At 45.7% G+C, this 25,333-nt stretch overlaps 1 protein-coding gene across 1 annotated transcript in view; it reads right to left on the bottom strand.

Moving 5' to 3' along the window:
• Positions 1-25,333, bottom strand: part of ITGA8 (integrin subunit alpha 8) — a 243,799-nt gene that overhangs the window by 158,554 nt on the left and 59,912 nt on the right. Inside the window, exons 4-6 of the mRNA XM_068235491.1 lie at positions 25,051-25,174; positions 18,889-18,950; positions 10,377-10,422 (exon numbers count right to left, since the gene is read on the bottom strand). Coding sequence (XP_068091592.1) covers positions 10,377-10,422; positions 18,889-18,950; positions 25,051-25,174 — 232 coding nt within the window. The remainder of the gene's footprint in view (positions 1-10,376; positions 10,423-18,888; positions 18,951-25,050; positions 25,175-25,333) is intronic.

Genomic DNA, 25,333 nt, shown 5'->3' with positions numbered 1-25,333 from the left:
TGAGTTAAGAAACTCCAGTTGTTATCTCTATGCAAAAAAGCCATTAAGCTCTACGACTTTCAAAGTCATGGAGAGGGCTCTTTTCTGACTTTTATTATCTCAACTGTTATCAAACTATTTACTTTTTCTCTGCCAGAGGAGAAGTCATTAGTTCACAGACTGCTCTGAAAGAATAATTTTGAATGCTGAGTGTTGTGTAATCTGAACATATTATAGAATGATGCAATGTTAGAAATAACACTATATACCTGAAAAAAAAACCATGGGAATATTTTCTTTGCTGCTAATCTTCTAGTAATTATTCATAGTACACAACCAATTCATTATATCATATATTTTTTTTCTCTTCAGTGTCTCTTTAAGGGCTCTGCCTTTGACATGGGAGACCAGGGTATGAATCCTGGCTAGAGTCAGTAGCTATTCAGTAAGGAGTTCAAGGCAAGACTCCCTAACACTGCAGGGTGGCCTCTTGAGCACTTGAGTGTTTGAGGCTGACAGGAGAAAAGTGCTATATAAATGTTAGGATTATAATAAAGCATTAAGAAAAATTCAAGTTTGGAATATATACAGTATGTGATATTATCATTCTAGGCTCACTGTCTTCTTCGTCAACTACCAACTGTACACTTCCTATAATCCCTAGTGGCAACTGTTCGAGGCTAATGCCCACACAACAATAATCTGTCTGCATAATGCAGGATGGGGAAAGGGGGTTGCAGGGTGAAATACTCACCTGCCCTGACATTATCCATCCAGGCAGGTGATCGCTCTGCCTCCCTCCCAGAACAGGCCGTTCAAATTTCCACCAGGGCTCTGTGCAAGCCCACATGTGCGGCCGTGGCCTGCCCCCAGCTCAGCAGCCACCAATCAGAATCAAGTTTAAAGTCCTATTGGTGCTATTCAGTAAGGAGACCTTGGGCAAGACTCCCTAACACTGCAGGGCAACCTACTGAGCACTTAGTGGCTGCAGCTCTCAAGCCCTTTGAGTCCAACAGAAGAAAAGATTTATACAAATGTTAGGATTATTATTATTAAAATCCACTCTCAGCTCATCAGTATCAATTATAGATGGAGTGACCATTAAAAAGTGCTACAGTTCATATTTGTACACTGTAATATATTACTGCAATTTTTTATATTTATTTTTATTCTTCTTTATTGGCCATTATTTCTTTTAATTCCGGGCACAGTTGGGCCAATTAACCAGCTTGACCCGGTGAAATGGAAGCCGATCGTAAACCTCACATCTGGTTTCCTTTTATGACCGGAAACCAATAAACAGCTCAGAAAATCCCCCTCAGCAGTTACCAGACCAGAGTATTGTGCGGAGCAGCACAGAGTACTCCGAAAACAAGCGCTCCACGTAATTGGGCGCTACAGGTGGAAGCAATAATGCATTGTTAATGAAGGGCATAATCCAAGCTGATTTTATTTTACTAAGTGAACTTGGCATAGAAATGCCATGGCTGGAATCCAGGAGTTATAATTCATACAGGTTCCTACAATTACATTTCCATCTGACGTGTGCAGTCGAGGGTTGTATGGATCACTAAATGTGGCTATTTACTGCCTATACCAGTTAATCAATCACAGTCTTTATAGATGACTTGTTAGGCGACTGAGGCAGGGCCGGTTCTCTCATGAAGCAAGGTGAAACACTTGCATCACGTGCAGAGATTACAGGAGCAGCATGTTTGTACTGTGTTTACACTAACAGCATGCAGTCAGAGTAGGAGGAGAAGCGAGAGGAGAGCAAGGTGAAGAGGCCATCATTGGGGAAAAGCAACTTGTTGTGCTGTGTGAGGAGTCTGACAGTGAATGAGGAGGTGGGAGGTAAGAGAGATGGGGAGTCAGTTGTCGGGTGCTGTGCCATCGTTCCGAATCAGGGGAGGGGGGGGGGGAAGCATACTCACGAGTTTGCCTCAGGCAGCAGAAAGTCTAGAACTGGCCCTGGACTGAGGAAGTATGATTTGTATGATTATTATGATTTGTAATGTATTTTGAGGAAGACCGTTTTATTTGTACTACTCTTCACAAACTATATTAATGGGCACAAATTATAAATTTCAAACCATAATACTGTAAGTATAAAGTATAATGGAGGTGATGAGGATCCTGCCCAATCTAGCATTCGACTCACGTAGAAAAAGAGATAATTACCTAAAGAGAGAGAAGCCTCAGGATCCTATTGATGCTTCCTTCGGTGGTCTGGTGTCCCTACTCGCTGAGCGAAGAACCCCGGAAGATTACTGACAAGGAGGAGGGGGGCTGGATGGTCTTTGCTGGGGGACCCATAGGTTGTACTCTCACCCCTGCGCACAACGTTTCAGGTGTATGAGTCCATTTTATGTATACTGTACAGATGCATATAATTATGATTTACATATTAGTGTACAAGATCCTTGCCTGTGTCTGTTTGGAGGGGGTAAGACCACCGCTGCCTCCTCTATTTAACCAGTTGTTTTTTTAAGTTAATTTAATTACCTTTTATTCTTTTGGCGCCTCTGTATCTTGTACACTACATTGAGTCCACCCTGGGTGGAGGGTTGTTACCCTATTTTCCTGTCTACAGAGAGCGACTTTTTATTCCTGAGTGGGGTCAGGATTGTTCTCCCCACCTGCCTATACAGTGGTTGCCTATTGGTAACCCTGGTTTGTAAGCATAATTTTAACTTCTCATTTATTTTGTTGTCCCCAAGATGAATTACACTATTGGGGCTCTTGGTGTCCCTCTGCTTTATGATTTACATATTGTTTGCATATCCCACGATTTCCTGGGCAGCACGGTGGCGTAGTGGTTAGCACGCTTGCCTTGCAGAGCTGGGATCCTGGTTTGAATCCCAGCCAGGTCACCCTCTGCAAGGAGTTTGTATATTCTCCCCGTGGGTTTCCTCCAGGCACTCTGGTTTCCTCCCACACCCCAAAAACATACAACAGATAAGTTAATTGGCTTCCCCTTAAATTGGCCCTAGACTATGATACATACTGTACAATACATACATAGACACATGACTATGGGAGGGATTAGATTGTGAGCCCCTCTGAGGTACAGTTAGTGAGAACTGAGAAGACAATATACTCTGTACAAAGTTGCGTAATATGTCGGCGCTATATAAATATTTAAATGTAGAATCCACGTGGACAAGCACCCAAATGGGGACAGACGTGTGCTTGAGTGGATATACTCAATAGCCCTTAGTGAGTCAAACGAAGTCCAACACGAAGAATCCACAGCACCACGTCAATGATGTATACCTCTTTTATTGCTAAAATCATACCTCTCAACATTTTAAAATTAGAAATCGGGACACAGGCCACACCCCTAACCACACCCCCAACACACACCCTAACCACACCCCCAAGTCACGCCTACTATAAAGTTTTTTGAAGATTTTTTTTTTTTTTTTAATATTGATGCCCTTATATTTTGTAATAAATATATCCCTCATATACCCTGCCCGTGGGTGGGGCTAACTGTAATGTAGTACCAGCTAATGTAGTTACATTAAAAAAATATGAAGTAAATGCACATAATGAGAGACAGTGTTTCCCCAGTAAATGCACATGAGAGACAGCTTTTCACCAGTAAATGCACACAATAAGAGACAGCTTTTCACCACTAAATGCACATAATAAGAGACAGCTTTTGACCACTAAATGCACATAAGAGAAAGCTTTTCACCACTAAATGCACATAAGAGAAAGCTTTTCACCACTAAATGCACATAAGAGACATCTTTTCACCACTAAATGCACATAATAAGAGACAGCTTTTTACCAGTAAATGCACATAATAAGAGACAGCTTTTCACCAGTAAATGCACATAAGAGACAGCTTTTCACCAGTAAATGCACATAATAAGAGAAAGCTTTTCACCAGTAAATGCACATAATGACAGCCAGTTGTCCCCAGTATATGTAGCCAGGGATATATGTGCCCAGCATATGTAGCCAGAGGTATATGTCCCCAGTATATGTAGCCAGGGGTATATGTCCCCAGTATATGTATCCAGGGTGTATATGTCCCCAGTATATGTAGCCAGGGTGTATATGTCCCCAGTATATGTAGCCAGGTGTATAGATCCCCAGTATATGTAGCCAGGTGTATATGTCCCCAGTATATGTAGCCAGGTGTATATGTGCCCAGTATATGTAGCCAGGGTGTATATGTCCCCAGTATATGTAGCCAGGTGTATATATCCCCAGTATATGTAGCCAGGTGTATATGTCCCCAGTATATGTAGCCAGGTGTATATGTGCCCAGTATATGTAGCCAGGGTGTATATGTCCCCAGTATATGTAGCCAGGGGTATATGTCCCCAGTATATGTAGCCAGGTGTATATGTGCCCAGTATATGTAGCCAGGGTGTATATGTCCCCAGTATATGTAGCCAGGGGTATATGTCCCCAGTATATGTAGCCAGGGGTATATGTCCCCAGTATATGTAGCCAGGGTGTATATGTGCCCAGTATATGTAGCCAGGGTGTATATGTCCCCAGTATATGTAGCCAGGTGTATATATCCCCAGTATATGTAGCCAGGTGTATATGTCCTCAGTATATGTAGCCAGGTGTATATGTCCCCAGTATATGTAGCCAGGGTGTATATGTCCCCAGTATATGTAGCCAGGGGTATATGTCCCCAGTATATGTAGCCAGGTGTATATGTGCCCAGTATATGTAGCCAGGGTGTATATGTCCCCAGTATATGTAGCCAGTGGTATATGTCCCCAGTATATGTAGCCAGGGTGTATATGTCCCCAGTATATGTAGCCAGGGGTATATGTCCCCAGTATATGTAGCCAGGGGTATATGTCCCCAGTATATGTAGCCAGGTGTATATGTGCCCAGTATATGTAGCTAGGGTGTATATGTCCCCAGTATATGTAGCCAGTGGTATATGTCCCCAGTATATGTAGCCAGGGTGTATATGTCCCCAGTATATGTAGCCAGGGTGTATATGTCCCCAGTATATGTAGCCAAGGTGTATATTTGCCCAGTATATGTAGCCAGGGTGTATATGTCCCCAGTATATGTAGCCAGGGTGTATATGTCCCCAGTATATGTAGCCAGGGTGTATATTTGCCCAGTATATGTAGCCAGGGTGTATATTTGCCCAGTATATGTAGCCAGGGTGTATATGTCCCCAGTATATGTAGCCAGGGTGTATATGTCCCCAGAATAGTTAGCCAGGTGTCCCCCCCCCCCAGGAGGGGAGCAGAGAAGAGGGAGAGCGGTGGGCAGCGGTGGAGAAGGGGGGTCATCTCCCCCCTTCTCTCACCTTAAGGTGCTCTCCCTCCCTCGCTGTCCCCTCCGGAATGAAGTGCGGTGGCTGGCAGAGGGGCGGAACTTACCTTCCGTGTCCTCTGTCTGGTCTCGTCGCCGGCGTGGGATGATTTGCCACTACTCTGGCCTGATCCAGACCAGAGCAGCGGCTGCGGCACCAGAACTTCCGGCCGGCGCTTGAAACGACACGGAAGGTAAGTCCCGCCCGCTGCCAAGCGCCACCGCCAGTCAGCCACACACACATCGGAGGAGAGAGCGAGGGACGGAGAGCACCTAAGGTGAGAGAAGGGGGGGGAGATGGTCCCCTTCTCCGCCGCTGCCCACCGCTTTCCCTCCACTGCGCTGCTCTCCTCCTGCTACAGGCGGCTGTCAATACTGACAGCCGCCCGGGACTTGGGGGGCTCTTACCGGGATAGCGGGAGAGCCCCCAAAATCGGGAGAATCCCGACGAAAACGGGACGGTTGGGGACTATGGCTAAAATAACAAAGAGACAGCTGGCTGTTTCGGACAAGGTCCTTCCTGAAGCTGTGTCAGGCTCTCTCTGACGGAGCAGTGCTTTTCAGCGCTGCTAGATTTGGGCGCAGCCGGCGCCTCCATAGACTACAATAGGAATCACTCCTATTGCAGCGCTCAGTGAGTAACATCGGGTCCGTCAGAAGACGGAGCCAGGGTTGCTTAAAAAACAGAATAATTCGGCCTCCAGCAATCGCTGGAAGCCGAATTATTTCATTCCCCCACTATCCATGTCGGCCTGGAGGGGGAATAGTAATTAAAACGGCCCGGACTTGTGCAGAAGCAGGATCAGCCATATACCGCTGAATCCTGCGCCCAAGTCTACCGGCGCCGATTTCAAATGTACTCCTCTCTGAAGTGTAACACAAATACTACCCTTTATATAGTGACCATAGCCAGGGGCGTTGCTAGGCCCAAACATCAGTGGCACATACCCCGGATCTATTCTGGGGTGCCCCAGATGTCCCTCAGGCAGGGTCAGGCAGTGGGCAGTACTCACCTCTGGCCGCTTGGTCTCCAGATTCTGCAGACATCTCTTCCGGGCTTCTCCCCCTAGTGTCTGAGAAGCAATCAGAAGCTAGAGCTCCTAGAGTCTGAATCTCAGATGCTAGGGGGAGATACGCAGCTACAGAGGATGTCTCCAGACTTGGAGTAGATGGAGGAGATGAGTAGTTCCTCACGCTGTGCTACTCTGCTGGGGGGAAGGTCAGGGGAAGGAACAGTGAGGACACACATAACGATGCATGCTCCCTATGGAGGCTTCTGGCACCACAGCTTCCAGCATGCCCCATAGAGACACCACAGCTTCCAGCATGTTACCACGACACCCAGCATGCCCCATAGAGGTAGCACAGCGCCTAGCATGCCCGATATGTTTGAGTGACACTGCTTATTTATGTTGTATGCTCCATTTTATTTTTTTTCTGTATTAATATAGAGGGGGGATTCATCCAGCATTTTTCTGGGCAGGCCCCACACATGATCACACCCACATTCTGGTACATGGCCACACCCATTTTTCAGCTAGAGTGCCCAAAAGTGCCCCGAATCTCTTATGATCCTAGCAACACCTCTCACCATAGGTACAAAATAACAAATCAAGATGCAGAGAGGACACAGAGGACCTGATGGGGAACTACAGAAAGCCATGTATGTTCCGCCCCCTATGACATAGATCCAACTGACCAATCATAGAATGTCATGAAAATTCAAAATCCCGCTTAAAGAGGAACTCCAACTATCCAGTAAGAGAAGACCTGATGGGGAACTGAAGTAACTATCCAGTAAGAGAGGACCTGATGGGGAACTGAAGTTCCTACCCATATGTGTCACCCCGAACACCAAACAACTTCCTGAAAACGTCTTGCTAGTCACGTGACGCAGACATTGACTTATGCGTAAAAGCGTATACGTAGTTCTCGCGATAAGGCGTCACATACAAACTAAATAGCCATATGCATAAAGCTTGCATGCAAATATAACGCGTAAAAATGTAATTAGACGCATACAAATATAAATGGCAATACCTGTCGCTTGACACATAAAGGTACATGAAGCACCTACCAAATGCATAAACGCATATAAATATGCGTACAAATACCTATCGGGGGCAGAACATACATGGCTTTCTGTAGTGCCCCATCAGGTCCTCAGTAGTGATGATCTGACACCTAGATGTTCGGGTTCGGTTCGGTTTGGTTGACGTCATCCAGCCCGCCAGCCCCTTCCGAAACCAGGGGGCGCTGGTCCTCCCGAGAGCCGGCCTGCCCCCCCCCCCCCCCCCCACGTTATTGCCACTCGCCGGTGGCGCGCGGGGGGGGATTGGGGGAATCAGGCCGACTCTCGGGAGGACCGGCGGCCCCTGGTGGCGGGAGGGGGCAGTCGGGCTGGATGACGTCAGCCGAACCTAACCGAACCCAAACATCTAGGTGTTCGATCATCATTAGTCCTCAGTGTCTTCTCTGCATCATGATTGGTTATTTTGTACCTATGGTCACTATATAAAGGGTAGTATTTGTGTTACGCTTCAGAGAGAGCCTGACACAGCTTGAGGAAGGACCTTGTCCGAAACAGCGTCTGTCGCTGTTATGGCTATCTGTTTGTTATTTTAACAATAAAAGAGCTATACATCACTGACGTGGTGCTGTGGATTCTCTGTGTTGGATATAAATATTTAAATAAATAAATACATTTCCTGTACATTGTGTGAGAATACGCTACTTGCTAAGCCAATGTGTTGATTCAGGAAGGGAGCACACTTGTTCTGGCATTTTCACATGGGTTTTCAGGGTTTCTGGCGCTCTGCTATCGTGTTTGTATTCGCGTTCTCCGTTCGGGATTTTCTGCATTTGTTCACGATTTAACAGATTGCGGCAAATCACCCTGAAACCGTGAACATGTGCGTTGTGTTGAAAAATGCAGAAGGCTGTCTGGTTTTGAAGATAAAATAAACTGAGATAATGAGTTGTCTGTGTAGTACAGCGACGAAATAGAACATTAGTAGTCAAGAAAAGAGTCTCATATTGTTTTCCAGTACAGGAAGAGTTAAAAAAAAAACTTTAGTTGTTATCTACGCAAAAGAGCTTCTCTAAACGATTTGACCAACTGGGTCGAATACAGTCCTGTTTTCTGAAGCACTTAAAGGGATCCTAAAGCAAAGTGACAAAAAAAGTTTCACTACCAGCCCCCCTGAAGCCACCCCTGTGCCTGCACCGTCCTAGAACGATGCTCCAGTCCCTTGTCGTGGCTAAGTTTTGTTTTGCCAACTGACCAGTTGCCGAGCCACCGCGCCTGCACGACCCTGGCCGTGCACGTCCTTGCTCTCATTCACGTCGCCATCCTGCGCATGCGCAGGAAAAGAAATCTCATGCTGTGCAGGACGGCGACGAGAGCGAGGACACACATGGACAGGGTTGCGCAGTCGAATGGCCAGCTGCTGAAAAAAAACTGGCGGGGGACCGGAGCATTGTTCCAGGACGGCACGGGCACAGGGCAGCTTGAGATAAGGTTTTACTGCAGGAAAGTTCAAAGGTTCATTATTTCTGCTTTGTTTTATAGCTTAAAGAGAATCCAGGAAGTTGCAGCTTGGCTTCCTACTGGAGGATGCTAAAAGAGGCTGAGAGCGGCGGGGGGGGGGGGGGGGGGGGGGGTGTAGGGGCGGGGGGGCGAGCTTCTTGGGGGGGGGGGAGCACCTTATCAAAGGGGCGATGCGGAGGAGGCTGATTGACAGCCTCACATAAATAAAGCAGGCTAGCGACAAGCAGACAGATTGTCGCTAGCCTGGCAATCTGTTAAAGGAGTTATTAGCCAAAATTTAAAAAAATGAGCTTTACTCACATGGGTCTTTCTCCAGCCCCTTGCAGCCGACTGTCCCACGCCGACCACGCCGCCATCCCTGTCTCCGAGGACGGTGCAGAGGCCGACCCTGAAGTTGTCCTCAATGTGCCTGCGCTAACCGCCACCGTCAATCAAGACCACGATGCACGGGGCTTACTGCGCAGGCGCAATGACGACAGCCTCGGGGCCGGCCCCCGCACCGTGCTCGGAGACAGGGATGGCGGCGTGGTCGGCATGGGACAGTCGGCTGCAAGGGGCTGGAGAAGGCCCAAGGTGAGTAAAGCTCTTTTTTTTTTTTGCTAATAACTCCTTTAAGGGGGGACAGCAGAGCGCGGAGGGGGGGGGGGGGGGGGGATGGGGGCTGGCAGCGGCGATACAGTGACCCAGAGGCATGTCATTGTGCATGTGACATGCCTCTGGGTCCTATTAGGATTACATTATGCCACCTCGGGTTCTCTTTAAAAAAGACACAGTGTGGTTTCTAAACTGCAAATATGACACACTATGATGCAATGTTATATAAAAAAAGCTTTATAACTGAAAATAAAAATGAGACTCTTTCCTTGCTACTAATGATCTATTTCTTATCCGTACTACACGTACAATTCATTATATCATGAGGGTTTTTTGCTTCAGGTTTTCTTTAAATAGTAAAAAAAACACCACCGAAAACAAAACATAAAAAAATGCATGGACAGAACACACAATTGTGTACAAATGACACTATGGAGCCGATAGCATTTCTTTCCCTGGTAATCTCTCCATCCTGCTTGGCCCATCAGTCCTGTTAGCTGGTCTTAAAACATATGCTCTATCTCTTAAGACATGTTTCCCATCACAGACCGGCTGAACGGGCCAACTGGCTGAGCGAAACAGCTGAATTATCTGAAATAAAACAGGCCAAATAGATTCCTGCAGGCCTAAGCCTGTCTTAAAGGGATTTTAACCTATATACATTGTCTTCTGCCTTTCAGGTTATTAATGTGACTGTTTAGACCCCTGGAAACAGATACATGTTTAGCGGCCTCTATAAATTTCGGTTAACGAAAACCGTGTGAGAAGATGATGTCTTTGTGAAGTCGGAGCACTTATCTGGCATCCAGGGATGACTCCGCTCCCACGGAATGCTAAAAAAAACTGGACAGAACAAGTACACAAAACATGACATTGTGCAATGCCTGCAAACAGCAAGTAACAAGTGTGATCAATGGAGTGTTGGATCTGCTTACATCAATCTTACCTTGCCAGTAGAAGCTGCCAGGTCCTCCGAGCGCGATGTCCCCACTCTAGACACAAGACAAATGAACTCCGTTAATACTCTCTATAAACGTACAGTATATAAACTGTACAAAAGAGCTTGAAACTGAGGCCTGCTAGACTGAGCCAGAGCTACAGAACTAGGCTACAAGGCAAGTGTTACCAGTGTGCAGAATGTTCTTCTGAGACGGATCCCACAAGATTTGAGGTTGAATCATTGAATGACAGCGCGCATTAAAAAGGGCACAGCTATTTAGTGGCTATAGCAGGTGCTGAGTTCCTCTATACCATACATGTCAAACTCCGGCCCGTGGGCCAAATCTGACCCTCAGAGCCATTAAATTTGGCCCCTAAGTGGTTTTCCCACTTTGCATTATGATTGGCCCACTCTAGACCACCAAGGAAACTATAGTGGAGGTGAAGCCCAAGAATTTCGGGGAAGCCATATGAAAGAGGTAGGGGGAAAACACTAAACACCAGGGAACTGTATAGGGAAGGGTGGGAGCCCCTAGACACCAGGGAACTGTATAGGGGTTGGGGGGGGGGGGGGGGGGGCATTAGACACCAGGGAACTTTATAAGGGAGGAAGGTAGCCATTAGACATAGAGGTTGGCCCGCGACTAGGTCCCAGTGTTCAATTTTGACCCTTTTTGTATTTGAGTTTGACACCCCTGCTCTATACTAAAGTGGGAGTATTAGTGTTAGGCTTAGGTAGTGGGTGGTTAGCGTTAGACACCCCTGGGCGAGGGCCTTAGGGTTAGGCATCATCAGGTAGTCTTTGGGTTAGGCACCACCAGAGGGTCTTAGGTTTAGGCACTACCAGGTGGTCTTAGGGTCAGGCGCCACCAGGGGAGCTTCAGGGTTAGGCACTATTAATGGGTCTTAGGGTTTGGCACCACCAGAGGGGTCTTACAATTAGGCATCACAAGGGGGATTTTAGAGCTAGGCATCACCAAGGGGGTCTTAGGGTTAGGCATCAGAAGAGGGATGGTTCTGTGTGAGGGTTAGGTCAAAATAAAATATCATTAAAGATTACCGATATACAAGATCGGTAATTTTGCAGATACTCTACTAGCGGCTATATCCTGCGGCCTAGCAAATCATGCACCCTTTTCAACTTGCAGCTTTTTTATATGACTGCTCTGGGTACCAACAAAGGGAGAATAATTCATACAAAATGCCCCATTTTAGATATTTTACAAGCAGGGAGACTGGCCAGGGTCTGTGGGTCGTCTGCATCGCACACCCAAACAAGCCCCTTCGAGCAAAATCTTTCCAGCGTGCCGGATTGATCATTTTGTTTGATTTCACCAGGTAATCGATCGAAATGACAATTGGACGGCCACGTTGCAGCATGAATCTGTGCCAGATTCTATTTCATCACCCATATACTGATGCTGCAAATCAAGTAATTTTGGGCACAGTAAGGGTGCATACACACATCCAATGATTGGCCCATTTTACCACCTCCATGTATTATGATAGCTTACTTACAAAATGTGTTCATAGTATTTAAAATGAGTTACTACATAGAAGTGGTAAAATGGACCAATTAATGGCCAATGAAATTGGTTGTGTGTAGCAAGCTTTAGCCTCCACCTCACTAGTGACACAATAAACTGCCAACGGACCTTGGCCACCGCACCACTGGGGAGATACTGGCAAAAACACCACACAAGGAATGATGCACTACCACAGACAGTGAGGGGGTAATACAATAGATAAGGCTTTCTCAACCATGGTTCCTTGAATACTCTGCAGGGATACCTTGGCATTTTCCCCATGGTGGGTGAAGTATGATACAGCACATTCAAATATGGTATATTATAAAAAAAAAACACTATTTTGAGGGTCAAAACAATGAGTACATCAATAAAAAGCACTACAATAACAAGACAGTATGAGTAGCAGTGTAATAGGGGTTAGTAAAATAAACAGCCACACCTACTTTTAACTACTTGCCGACTGCTCCACACCAATTGGCGTGAACGCGGCGGCATCCCCAGGACCACTCCACTCCGATCAGCGTGAAGTGCTAGGGGCGGGGATCGCGTGTGCCAATGCGCTTGCATCTCCGCTGCAGTGTTGCCAACTCATCCCTTTAATTACTGACACATCTAAGTTATACAGGTTCTGGAGCTATTTGCACATAATCAGTGCCTTAACTGCATCTACCTAGCCACAAAACCTGTATAATTCATATGTGTCAGTAATTAAAGGGATGAGTTGGCAACACTGCTCCGCTGGAATGACTGAGCTCCGCTCTGCCATCAGTCTCCCAGCGGCAATCGCCGCTGGGAGACTGTTAATAATAAGACTGTACAGCGCTGAGATCTAAGGCAGCTCTGTACTGGGGACAGCCGTGTCACTCGACAGGGGAGACAGGAGCGATCCGCTGTCATAGGCTGAAGCCTAGAGAGAGCTCTGTTGGTGGGCAAAAAAAGGGGGGGGGGATGGATCACTTGTGTGCTGAATTGTGCAGCCCTGCAGCGAGCCCTTGAAGCTGCAGTGGCTTTATTTGTAAAATATAGCCTGGTCACTGGGGAAGGGGGGGGGGGGGGGGTGTTAACACCGCGGCCCTGAAAAGGTTAAAGTCCATGCCTTCTGCAAAATTAAAGGCAGGGGTTCCTTGAGATCCAAAAGTTATTTGCAGGGTTCCTCCAGGTTAAAAAGATTGAGAAGGGCAGCAAAAGATAAACGGCAAAGTTAACTTAATAAATAAGTGAAGATAAAGTGAGGGTCCCAGGACAACAAAGACACTGAGAATATGTTGTAGGAGGATGAATAGACTAGATCACATGACCACAAAGTTGTAGTCGCCTAGACACATGGCAGGTGCAGGAACACAGAAGGTAGGAGGAGCTAAATGATGAACAGGAACTAAGCAGGAAGACACAGAGTGAAAGGAGGAAGATGAAGGGCAACACTTCCTGTGAACTGTCTGCAGCAGTCTGTGACAGACTCAAGCTCCTTCCCATCCCTTGTACATAAACCTGAATATGGATGAAGTGGGCAGGGAACTGTGCAACCAAAGAAACAAATGTGCGCCCCATGTTTACAATCAACCCTTGATACTGCCTCTGCTGCTGCCCTCTGCCACCACCTTCAGAAACATTTTCTACTGTAATGATAGAACATGTTTTCTAGGCTTCCCTGTTCTTTCTATTTTGGGAGTCACATGGTCACTCCCAATTGACCCACCCGTCAGCTGAATCTACAGAGAACAGGAAGCAAGCTGTACTGAAGTAACAAGCACATCTGATTCCTAAAACAGGTCCACCACTGTCTTCTATCCACGGTTTATATTAATGTATCAACCTGATGGCTTTTACAATTTGCCTTGCTGATGTTTGGTTTTTAGTTTGGCTTTTAGGTACTTTCTAAGACAGTCATAAACTGCAATAGTTAAACTACATTTTTGGGACACTTATCTATAGGACCCCCATCTGGTTTGCTTCCCAGCTTTTCTTTATAAAAGGATTCAGTAAAAGACATTTACCGTCTTTTTTCAGGCTTTCCTAAAACAAGAAATCGCTGTAATTTATGATCCTTCCAGATAAAAATTTACACGTAACAAATGTATCCCTCAAAATTGAACTAATAAATTGAGTTTTTCAGGAACAAGCACCGGCAAATCGTTTCGGAATGCTGTAAATCCCCCATTTGGCCCTTATATAAGTCATCGACTTTGCACAAGCTGGAGAAAAGACAAAAATCCATATATGTCAGCTGACAGGTAATATAAATACGCCGCAGATAACCGCTGTTAATGTTCTGCTTATTCTGTCACCAAGTTAAATATTGTCAGTGTGGAGTTGGGGGAAGAAGTTGCAGCTGAGAAATTTCAGTGTCACCGGCAGCTGCGGTGGGGTGGGGGGCCACACAACATTGGCCACTGTGATAGGCCGAGCAGCTTTGTGCTGGAAGATCAAGGATTCTCAGAAATTATTTAACTTTATCAGCTTGTTTGTAAATGTTTATCTGTGACACAACTATCAGCCAATCAAACCAACAGCCGGGAGCTATAAAATAGCACTCAGAATGTGACTGTGAAGGACATGGAAGCTCTGCTTATACCAGCATATAATCTATGTTAATTCAATTTTTTTAAAGGGAACTCGAGGTGAGGGGGATAAGGAGGCTGCCATATTTATTTCCTTGTAAACAATGCCAGTTGCCTGGCAGCCCTGTTGATCTTCCGGCATAAGTAATGCCCGAGTCAAAATCCTGGAAAAGGCATGCAGCTAATCCAATAAAACCTGAGTCAGCCGAGTCCGAGTACCTGATCTGCTATTCAGGAAATGCAGTTGAAAACAAAGAAAACCCTGAGAATCCCTCATGAGGAGATGGACTGGCCCAAAACCTGTCGCTTCTGTCAGATTTTATCAGCCTACTTTTTTCACGATAGTGGTACTTTAAAGGTACAAGAAAAACACTGCTGCACTCTTCCCATCCGTGTCGGGGGTGCTGGACTACAAGCAGCAACACTGGGCAAAGGGAAAATGTCCGCACTCACCAACAAGTAGCTTCCATACGCTTTATTAGACATTCATAAAATAGCAAAGAAAGGCTGAAATGTTTCGGACAATCGTGTCCTTAAAGGGAACCTTAACTGGCGAGGAAAAATAAATTCACTTACCTGGGGGCTTTCCCAAGCCTCCTGCAGCTGTCCGGTGCCCGCGCTGGTCCTTCGGTGCCCTCCGGTCTCCCTCCGCCGCTAAGTTTAGTTTTCGGACGACTGCCAGTCGTCCTCGGGCCACTTCCGCATTCCTAGTCGTAAACTGCAGTAAAGCGCGTCCGCATGACGCGTTTGGCGTCATGCACATGACACGTTTGGCGTCATGCGGACGCGCTTTACTGCAGTTTACGACGAGGAATGCGGAAGAGGCCCGAGGACGACTGGCAGTCGTCCGAAAACGAAACTTAGCGGCGGAGGCAGACCGGAGGGCACCGAAGGACCGGCGCGGGCACCGGACGGCTGCAGGAGGCTTGGGAAAGCCCCCAGGTAAGTGATTTTTTTTTCCCCCGCCGGTTAAGGTTCCCTTTAATCATAGCCCAAACTATACAGAGATCTGCTCACACCTTTTAACAGTTTTCTCCCTCTCTCGCTAACCTCTACATGGGTTGGCGGGAGAAGCTCCGCCTCTTTGGAGACTGCAACCCCTTTAGTGCTCACTTGGCCTGGTAAGGCCGTTATATAGACGACCTTCTACTAGTTTGGAAGGGTCCAGTTAATTTGATTGAGGAATTCGTGGCTTATCTGAACGACAAAGACCTTAACCTGTCGTTTACACATACTGCTAGTCCCGCTGAGGTCGAGTTTTTGGATCTTACTTTGGTAGTAAGATCTGTACTAGTACTTACAGGAAATCTTGTGCAGGCAACTCTGTTCTGCAAGCTTCTAGCTGTCATCCCAGACATACTATTAGAGGAATTCCTTATGGTGAATCCATAAGGGCTAGGAGATACTGCTCTACAGAGACTTCCACTGCTCAGGAGTTTGCTATCCTAGAACAACGTTTCAGTCAAAGAGGTTATACGAAGGACGATGTTTCCAAAGCACGACACAGGGCCATGGCAAGAAATAGGGACTCTTTACTCTCCTCTTCTCCTGTGGTCCTTTAAGGGAAATAAATATGGCAGCCTCCATATCCCTCTCACTTCGGGTTCCCTTTAACCTCCTTGGCGGTATGGACGAGCTCAACTCGCCCATGACTGCCGGAGGGCGCTACGCAGGCCCTGCTGGGCCGATTTTCACAATTTTTTTTAGCACACGCAGCAAGCACTTTGCTTGCTGCGAGTTGATGACGATCGCCGCCGCTCGCCGATTTGGGATCAATCGCGATTAGCATGCTATAGAAGCGATAATCGTGATCGCTCATCAAATGCAGATTTGAACAGTAATTTTACCGCGATAATTGCTGTAAAATCACCCGCGCAAAACTTTCTCAAGTGTGAACTGGGCCTAACACACAAATGAATGGTAATTTTAACACATAAATGAACAAGTTGCCTGAAAAGCATAACAATGCATGGCAGGTACTGTTCATGAGCTAATTAAGCAGTTATTGTTTTAGTTTGTTCTGTATTGACTGTTGCAAATCTTCCGGATTTTTAGGACAATATTCCATGCGGGTCCGTCCGTTATTTGGAGCCGCCGTTTACATTGCTTTCTGGGTGACCCCCGTACTGCCGGGACGTCTGTGACTTTTGACCCGCCGGTGTTACATTATACGGACCATAAAACTGACGTATAGCTGGTAGGAAAGATGGCGACTGTCCACCTTTTTTAGCTGCCTGATGGAGATCCCAGCAGACAAACCGCTATGGAAAAATAATTATACATGACTACTAATCCATGCAGCCCTTCCTGTTAAATGCCTTCTTTAGCTCCGAGGCGGAATTCTAGTCGTGGGGTAACACAGTGGAGTCCCCACTGGTGTAATATGAGGATGTGTTCCTACAATACCTTCAGCTGTCTGACAGTCATAGATTTGTCTGATAGAAGCTCTAGAACAATTAGAAACAGTTCCAAGCAGGCATGAGAGATGCAGTCAATACCCAGCCAGGGGATTTCGCATAGCTAAACAGCCTAGGCTAAACATCACTGGGAGGGTGGGGCTACATGCCAATATACAGAGACAGCAATATTTTCTTTAGATTGTAAGCTCACAAGGGCAGGGCTCTCTCACCCTTTTGTGTCTTGGAATTTTGTTACACATTTTATTGTTTATATTATTATTTTATTTATTTATCATGTTACTTTTGTCACTGTAATTACCATTTCAGTATTTTGTGTTTATTCTGTGTTTTGTACCAATTCTGTATTTTGTATATTGGTGCATACCATTGTTTGAATTATTATGTACCTCATGTTTGTTTCTTACTTTGTACAGCACCACGGAATATGTTGGTAATAATAATACAGAAAAGTCCCCGTTATCCGGAACTCAAGGCAACTGGAAGTCACAACTAACCGGGATGCCTGAGAGGGATAACGGGGACTTTGTTTTGGGCAGGTTTTGAGGTTTTTAACCCCCCTAGTGGTAATCAAGAGTACAGCTCGGGGTGGTAAAAACATGTCAGAAGCAGTAACCCCGAGCTGAACTGGTGGTAGCCGCCGGAGGTCCAAGCAGAGTAAGTGTTTATCACCCACCTCCCGAAGGATACCAACGTTGCACGCCATTCATCTTCCTCTCCTCCGAGGCTCTGCTTCCCCCTGGTGAGATCGCCGTCTTTCGTCATGGCGACAGCCGGCAATCTCACTATAGGGTTACAGCGCCATCCGGAGGACGGAGGGAGAACTGCAGCGCTGGATCCCAGGAAGGTGTGTGAGTGCTGAGCTGCTGCAGATCTCCCTAGGAGCATGATTTTTTCAGTTTTTTTAGGTTTTCAAATTTTGAGGTTTTAGGGTCTGAAAGGGTGCAAAAAAATTGTACCGCTTTTAGACCCTAAAATCCAGAAAGAATACCGCCAAGGGGGTTAAGATACTTAGCAAACCTCCAGCGACATGTAGCAGCCTCCCTGCAGCATCTAGTGGGCTCCTAGCGACTTCCATGTATGCAAGGAGGCGTATCACCTGACCCGATGCGGGAAGCTGGAGAGCTGCTAGGAACCCGCTAGGTGGTGCAGGAAGCCTGCTACATGTTGCTGGAGGCTTGCTACGTCGCACAGCCATGGGGAAGCAGAAAGGACATACTGGGCATGCGCTGTGCAGTATGTCTGGAATACAAGTCAGGAAAGTCGTCTGACTTGTGGAGAAGACAGGGAAGGATTACAGGAGACTGGCGGTTGATTGAGCGGAACGGAAGCAGCGGTAAGTATTAGCTCTTATTCCCCTTCCCTGGGCAGCACGGTGGCGTAGTGGTTAATGCTTTCGCCTTGGGTCCCCAGTAGGAATCCCAGCCAAGTCAACATCTGAAAGGAGTTTGTATGTTCTCCCCGTGTCTACGTGGGTTTCCTCCGGGCACTCCAGTTTCCTCCCACACCCCCAAAACATACAGAAAAGTTAATTAGCTTCCCCCTAAAAAAATTGGCCTTAGGCTATGATACATACACTACACAATTCATACATAGACATAAGACTATGGTAGGGATTAGATTGTGAGCCCTCTGAGGGTCAGGTAAGTGACGATTGTACAGCGCTGCGGAAGATGTTGGCGCTATATAAATACTAAATAATAAAAATACTCACTGCATATTAGGTTTAAAAGCACATTGGAAACAACCCAAAAATATAGTTTATAGTATAAACTTTGTACTACACTTCCAAATCCAGAATTGTCCGAAAGAAAATCATTTATCCGCATTTCTCCATGTATAACACAAGACTCAACTTACAAACAAATTCAACTTGCAAACAATTTCCTGGAAGAGAACCAGTTTATAAGCAGGGGACCTCCTGTACATTGAGAATAGCACTGACATTCATGAATGTATACAGACCAAATGAAACTTTGTACATTTGCTAGAGTTCCTCTTTCACACTTTGTTACCTTGTAAAAGTCCAGACTGAATCCTGCTTGGCAGTAACCTTGTCCTGCAGGGTCAGCGTTCTCTGGAAGATAAAAGATTACTTCAGCGGCCACTTTATTACAATATACAGTATAATAGTGAATAGTTGTATGGACATTGCGGTCACATGCAGCAATGCGGTGCACGGTAACGCACAGCCCATGTGTAATTCATTTTTTCTCCCAAGTTTTCTCCTAGGTCAGGGGTCAGGAACCTTTTTGGCTGAGAGAGCCATAAACCCCACATATTTTAAAATGTAATTCTGTGAGAGTCATACAGTAATTTTCAAACTGGGACAGTGCGCATACGCAGCAGAGGGCCATGTTGCCATGGTGAGGTGTATACAGTTGATCCACCGGGCAGCAGAAGTGTCAGACACGTCTTCAGCTTCTTTTGGGTTTCAGCACCATCAGCAATTTCCCTCAAGAACCAGAGAGGAGAAATACCGACAAACAGCTTGTACAATTAGCTATCTGACTTGAGGGTTGATTCACTTTGTAGGACCAGATCCCCACACTTTTGCTCAATAGGCTGCCTGTCAAGTGACAGGCAGCCTATAGGGCCAATCAAAGTGCGGGGATCTCTTCCTACAAAGTCACTGGACCTGATAGGGCCCAGAGTGGAACAATTGAAGCAGCTGTTTGTTTTGGGGTAGCGCAAGTAAGTTAGTAGTGCATGCTACAGCAGTAGCGTGCCTACTCTATAAATTTTACTTGTGATGCCACACTAAGCTGCGCTGCTTGAGCAGTGTAGCTTAGTGAATCAACCCCTGCTGATTTGTCTGTGAGCCAGATGTAGCCATCAAAAGAGTCACATCTGGCTCCCGAGCCATAGGTTCCCTACCCCTGTCCTAGGTGATATTTTTAAACTTTTCAATAGAATGCCCTTGAAGCCACCAAAAAGCGAGAAAATACTCAAAATATTTTTGATAGTACTTTTTCACTTACTTTTTGTTACTTTTTCAGTTGAAATGTGCTAGAAAGTTGTTTTAAATAGAAGATGAAAATTGATCTCCAAGGAGAAAAAAACTTGGGCCCATATGCCGTTTTCTCATAGGAGATCATTTTTCAACTTTGTAATTGAAAGAGCACTTTGCATTTGAAAAAGTCCCAAAGCAGTAGGTGAAAAAGTACTATCAAAATTTTTTTGAGTATTTTCTTCCTTGATTTAGGTGTGAAAATATCACCCAGGAGAAAACTGAAGAGAAAAAGTTAAGGGTCATGGGCTTTTTCTCCTAGGTTTTCTCCTAGTAGTCGACAGGCTTCAAAAGGATTCCTGACCCTCAGCGCTTCTGAAGATAGACGCCTCCGTACTGCACATGCATGAGCCGGAACATGCGCATGCACATTATGGATCCGCTGGTCTTTGGATGTACTCAGGGACGTGAGTACTTCCAGAGCCTGCATGAGAAGTCCAGAAGATGTATTCAACCATTTGGTCAAATAACTTTACCTCTCCATAGGTACCTATTTTATTTAGGTCACTTCCATTTTACTTTAAAGAGAGTCTGAAGCCAAATAAATTACCTCTTTTTATTGCCCAGTTATGTTAAGCATTAAGATCAAAACTGATTCGCAGCATTCCCATGGCAGAACGATGTATTTATCCCAAATTCTTGGATCACTTCCTGGTAGAGGCAGAGCTTTGAACAGTAGCGCTGCTTCTGCTCCAGTCAATCTCCGCTGATCTCCTCCTCTCCCCGCCCCTCTCAGTCTTCTTTCACTGAGAGGGGCGGGGAGAGCCGGAGATCGGTGGAGATTGACTGGACTGGAGGCAGAGCTACAGCACAAAGCTCTGCCTCCCCCGGGCAGCAAAATCCACGACCTGGAAAGTTGTGGAATTTTGCCCCAGGATTTTGGGGGGATAAATACATCGTTCTGATTCGGGGATGCGGCGAATCAGCTTTGGTCTTAATGCTTAACATAACTGGGCAATAAAAAGAGTTAATTTATTTGGCTTCAGACTCTCTTTAAATATCCTCTCCCTTTGATGTGAAGCCTTCAGTCCCAGAAGGCTGGTTTAATTTTCTCGCTGAATTTTTGTTAATCACCATTGGTGAATTTTCCAAAGCGTTTGCAAATTTCAGTTTCCACACCTGACTAATCTCCGTGTTTAATTGTTTTCTGCTTATGCTTGTTGTACTAGATCATTTCTTCCATGGGTGACCCTGCAGCCAAATATAGATGTTTTCTGAGATGTGCAATCCTTGCGCTGCACATGATGGCTGTAAGCTGGCCTAGGTTACTGAGCTGTGCTCTGTGCATGCTGAATGTAATGAAAAACAAATACATTAGCTGCATTCTTTGTGTTGTTTCTTTATGTCCTCATACAGAACCCTTTATAAATAATCACCGTATCCCTCTGGAATTCCCACAGGAAATTCTCTCTGGAGTAAAAACAAATTCCTTGGATTTTATGAATTTTAGACCCTGGACTATGACAGTGCAGCCTGAGCTCCTTCTAAAAGTCATCTATCTAATATCTGTAAGAGAAATTATAAAGGTGGCAATATACTACTCAATATTATTATTATTTAGTATTTATATAGCGCCGACATCTTCTGCAGCTCTATACAGAGTATGTAGTCTTATCACTAACTGTCCCTCAGAGGGGCTCACATAGTCATATGTCCATGTATGCAGGGCCAGCGCTACCATAGAGGCAAAGGAGGCAATTGCTCCAGGGCCCCAGAGCCTGTAGGGGCCCCCAAGGTGTCTCCTCCCCTTTTAATTGTTGCTTCCTGGAGCCCCTTCATAGTCTTTAGTTGAGTAGCTTCTCATCTGTGCTTATGGGCAGGTGAGACACTACACTGCCAAAGACTCTGCAGGGGCCCAGGGGAAGAGGTTCAGCACCTGACTCAGGTGCCCATGAGGGAAATTTGGCTGCAACAAAGAGCCCATAATGCCATTTTTTTGGTCAAGGGGTGTCTGTTGGGGGGCCCCTGGGTTAATTTTGCCCTAGGGCCCCATTTTTACCAGAAGCGGCCATGCATGTATGTATCCAGGGGCGTAGCAATAGGGGTTGCAGAGGTAGCGACCGCATCGGGGCCCTTGGGCCAGAGGGGCCCCGAAGGGCCCTTCCTCAACTACAGTATTAGCTCTCTATTGGTCCTGTGCTCATAATAATTACTTCTATAGATACTTGGAATAGTGGTAATCCTTAACAAACTGTTTCCCATCCCTTCCTTGCACCTCTGAAACTGTAGTTTTCCTTGGCAGGTTTTGGTGCGCCGTATCAATTGTTACGTATAGAGTGCTTGGAGGGGCCCCATTGTAAAACTTGCATCGGGGCCCACTGCTCCTTAGCTACGCCACTGTATGTATCATAGTCTAGGGCCAATTTAGGGGAAGCCAATTGACTTGGGATGTGGGTGGAAACCGGAGTGCCTGGAGGAAACCCATACATACACGGGGAGGACATACAAACTCAGTGGAGATAGTGTCCCTAACCACTACGCCACCGTAATGCCCACTGTGACCCAATCGACCTTCCGATTTGATCATTTTATTGAATCTGAAGAGAATAGGTGCCACAACATGACCGTGCAATCAACCTTTCAATCAATTTTGGACCAAAGTTGGTCAAAGCATCATCAATTGGACAGGCTGAAAAATGTTGGTCGCATGTGTGATGTCACATGTGCCAAGTCACATGGTACTGGCATCGTGGTGACTAGAGGGGGCCAGGAGTCACGGGTGATTTCTGATTCTGATTTCCGATCAGAAATCACTTTGCAGTGTATGGGCAAGCAGCAGATCCCTCTCGTTGACGGAATCTGATCAGAGATCTATCTCATGGTCAATCTGCCCATACATCAACCAGTGTATGTCTACCTTGAGAAACTGGATGCAGAGACCAGCTGCCCATGTTGCTGATTTTCAACACCTGCACCAATCCATTGACTGGCAGCTGAATTTAACATTCCTACCGGCTATCTACCGGCTCTCGTAATGCAAATTGTGGAACAGCTGTGTTTTATATGCACATAAAAAACAAACCAAGTAAGTATAAAACAAATTTGTAATCAATGCTTGCAATATGTGTATATTTGGACAGAATAGCTGGTGTTTTCTAATTGTGAAAGTTTCCTTTAAATTGTTAGTGTACTTGATTGTGTGTAGTGGACAGCAGTCTCGCCTTACAGAGCTGGGTCCCTGAATCAAAGCCCAGCCAGGGCACTATCTGCATGGAGTTTGTATGTTCTACCCATGTCTGCATGGGTTTCCACCGGGCACTCCGGTTTCCTCCCACAGCCCAAAAACATACAGATAAGTTAAAGGGGAACTGAAGTAAGAGGTATACGGAGGCTGCCATATTTATTTCATTTTAATCAAGACCAGTTGCCTGGCAGCCCTGCTGGTCTATTTCTCTGCAGTAGTATCTGAATCACACCAGAAACAAGCATGCAGCTAGTCTTGTCAGATCTTACTTTAAAGAACACCTGATCTGCTGCATGCTTGTTCAGGGGCTATGGCTAATAGTATTAGAGGCAGAGGATCAGCAGGGCTGCCAGGCAACTGGTATTGCTTAAAAGGAAATAAACATGGCAGCCTCCATATACCTGTATACAGTTGTCCTTTAATTGACTTGTCCCTAAATTGGCACTAGACTACAACAGACATATGACTATGGTAGGGATTGGGTTGTGAGGGAAATTCAGTTACAAGATACTATATCATATATAATAATAATAATAATAATAATAATAATAATAATACAAACATGTCACCTCCAGTATTTACATTAACAGAGCACCGACAGAGTTTGAAATTCTATCTCACACAGCTGCTTCTGGTCATGTGAACAACATTTCATGACCAGGGCCGGTTCTCTCATGAAGCAAGGTGAAACATTTGCATCAGGCGCAGAGATTTCAGGGGCAGCCTTTTTGTACTGTGTGTACCTTCCTGAGGAGGAGTGGCTGAGGGTGAGCAGTTTGTTTGTCACAGACTCACAGCCAGCCAGTGCGCTATTGTGTTGAGCCGCAGCATGTCATGTGAGAACATTCAATGAAGCAGAGTAAATTGTTGGGTGCTGTGCGATCATTCCAAATCGGGGGTTGGGGGCACAAGTCACAAGTTTGCCTCAGGCAGCAAAAATTCTAGAACCGGCCCTGTTCACGACAGGATATTTTTGCTATAGAAGATTCCTTTCACTTAAAAAAAAAATACAAAGTCCAATTTGAGGAAGCAGGTCATTTCGGTGCACATCTTCCCCACTCTGCACCTGAACTTGGCACCGATGTAGACCTATTGTTAGGTCTATGGCGGCGAAGCAGTGTCATTCAGGTGCCCGCGATCACCGGACCACAAATGACTTCTCCTTCTGAGTTACTATGACTCAAAGGGGGAATAGTAGTTGACACCGCCCGGAATTTGGGCGGAAAGCAGTGCGTCATGTAGTGCCGCAGGCCACGACACTTCCTTTAGAGCTCATGCTGTACTCTGTAAGAAACTATACGTTGGTTGCTATTGGCAACAACACTATACATTTTTTTCTGGCACAAGCAACTCATTAACAAGAGCTGCAAACACGACTCTCATCACAGCAACAGCATTGGAGATTGAACTTCTTAGGCGTCCTCAGAGTTTATTCAGTCAACAGATAAGACAGTACAGTTTGTTACATCTTAGCAACGCAGATTATTCTGTATTACTTCTGTTGCGTTACAGCTTCTTGATTCCATTCCTGGTGAATGGTAATCAGGTTATCTTCTGTCTATACTACGTTACATCTAGACTACGTCGGCATACAGTTATATAAGATGACAAGACATAAATAAGAGTAAAAGGTTGAAAGCCAGCCGTCACATGAAGCAAAGAGGGACTCTCCGTAAGCCAGCTGCTGGTTTAATACTGACCAGGAAAGAGTTAAATGTGACATCATCTGGGCCATCCCCCAAGCCTGCAATTGGCTGGCATGGGCATGAGACCCACCTTATTAATTTAATATTCCCTTGCTTTATGCCCTAGATATAGGGTAGGCTTTTCTTGTATGTGATTATTTTTGAATAGATTTGATATCACACCAACGTAGCACGTCAATGTCTATTTTTTTGTTTTGTATACATAATTGTATACCGAGAGGTGGGCTTTAAACATTACCAACACAAAAAATGACAACTGAAGCATCAAATAACTTACTGTTGCGACAGGGCGAGTACTCTGCGTAGGAACTGAAATTTTGAATGGCGACGTAGCATGTCCCCACTGGGTCCCGTTCAGTGATTTCCTTCACGCTCCTCCAGTGGTATAAAGGTGCGCAGGCCTAAACAAAAGAATACAGCTGTGATATGGAGACTTCTGCATACTTTCTGCATATAGCCACTTCAATCGATAGCCAAACTTGTAGAGAAAAAAATATTACGCCAATCTGGCGTAATATCGTTAGATCACCAGGGAATAGGTATAACAATAGTTGTAAATA

This window comes from Hyperolius riggenbachi, chromosome 5 (assembly GCF_040937935.1).
Source record: "Hyperolius riggenbachi isolate aHypRig1 chromosome 5, aHypRig1.pri, whole genome shotgun sequence".
Taxonomy (NCBI): Eukaryota; Metazoa; Chordata; class Amphibia; order Anura; family Hyperoliidae; genus Hyperolius; species Hyperolius riggenbachi.
Note: the sequence above shows the minus strand (reverse complement) of the source record. Positions and strands in the feature narration are given on the sequence as shown.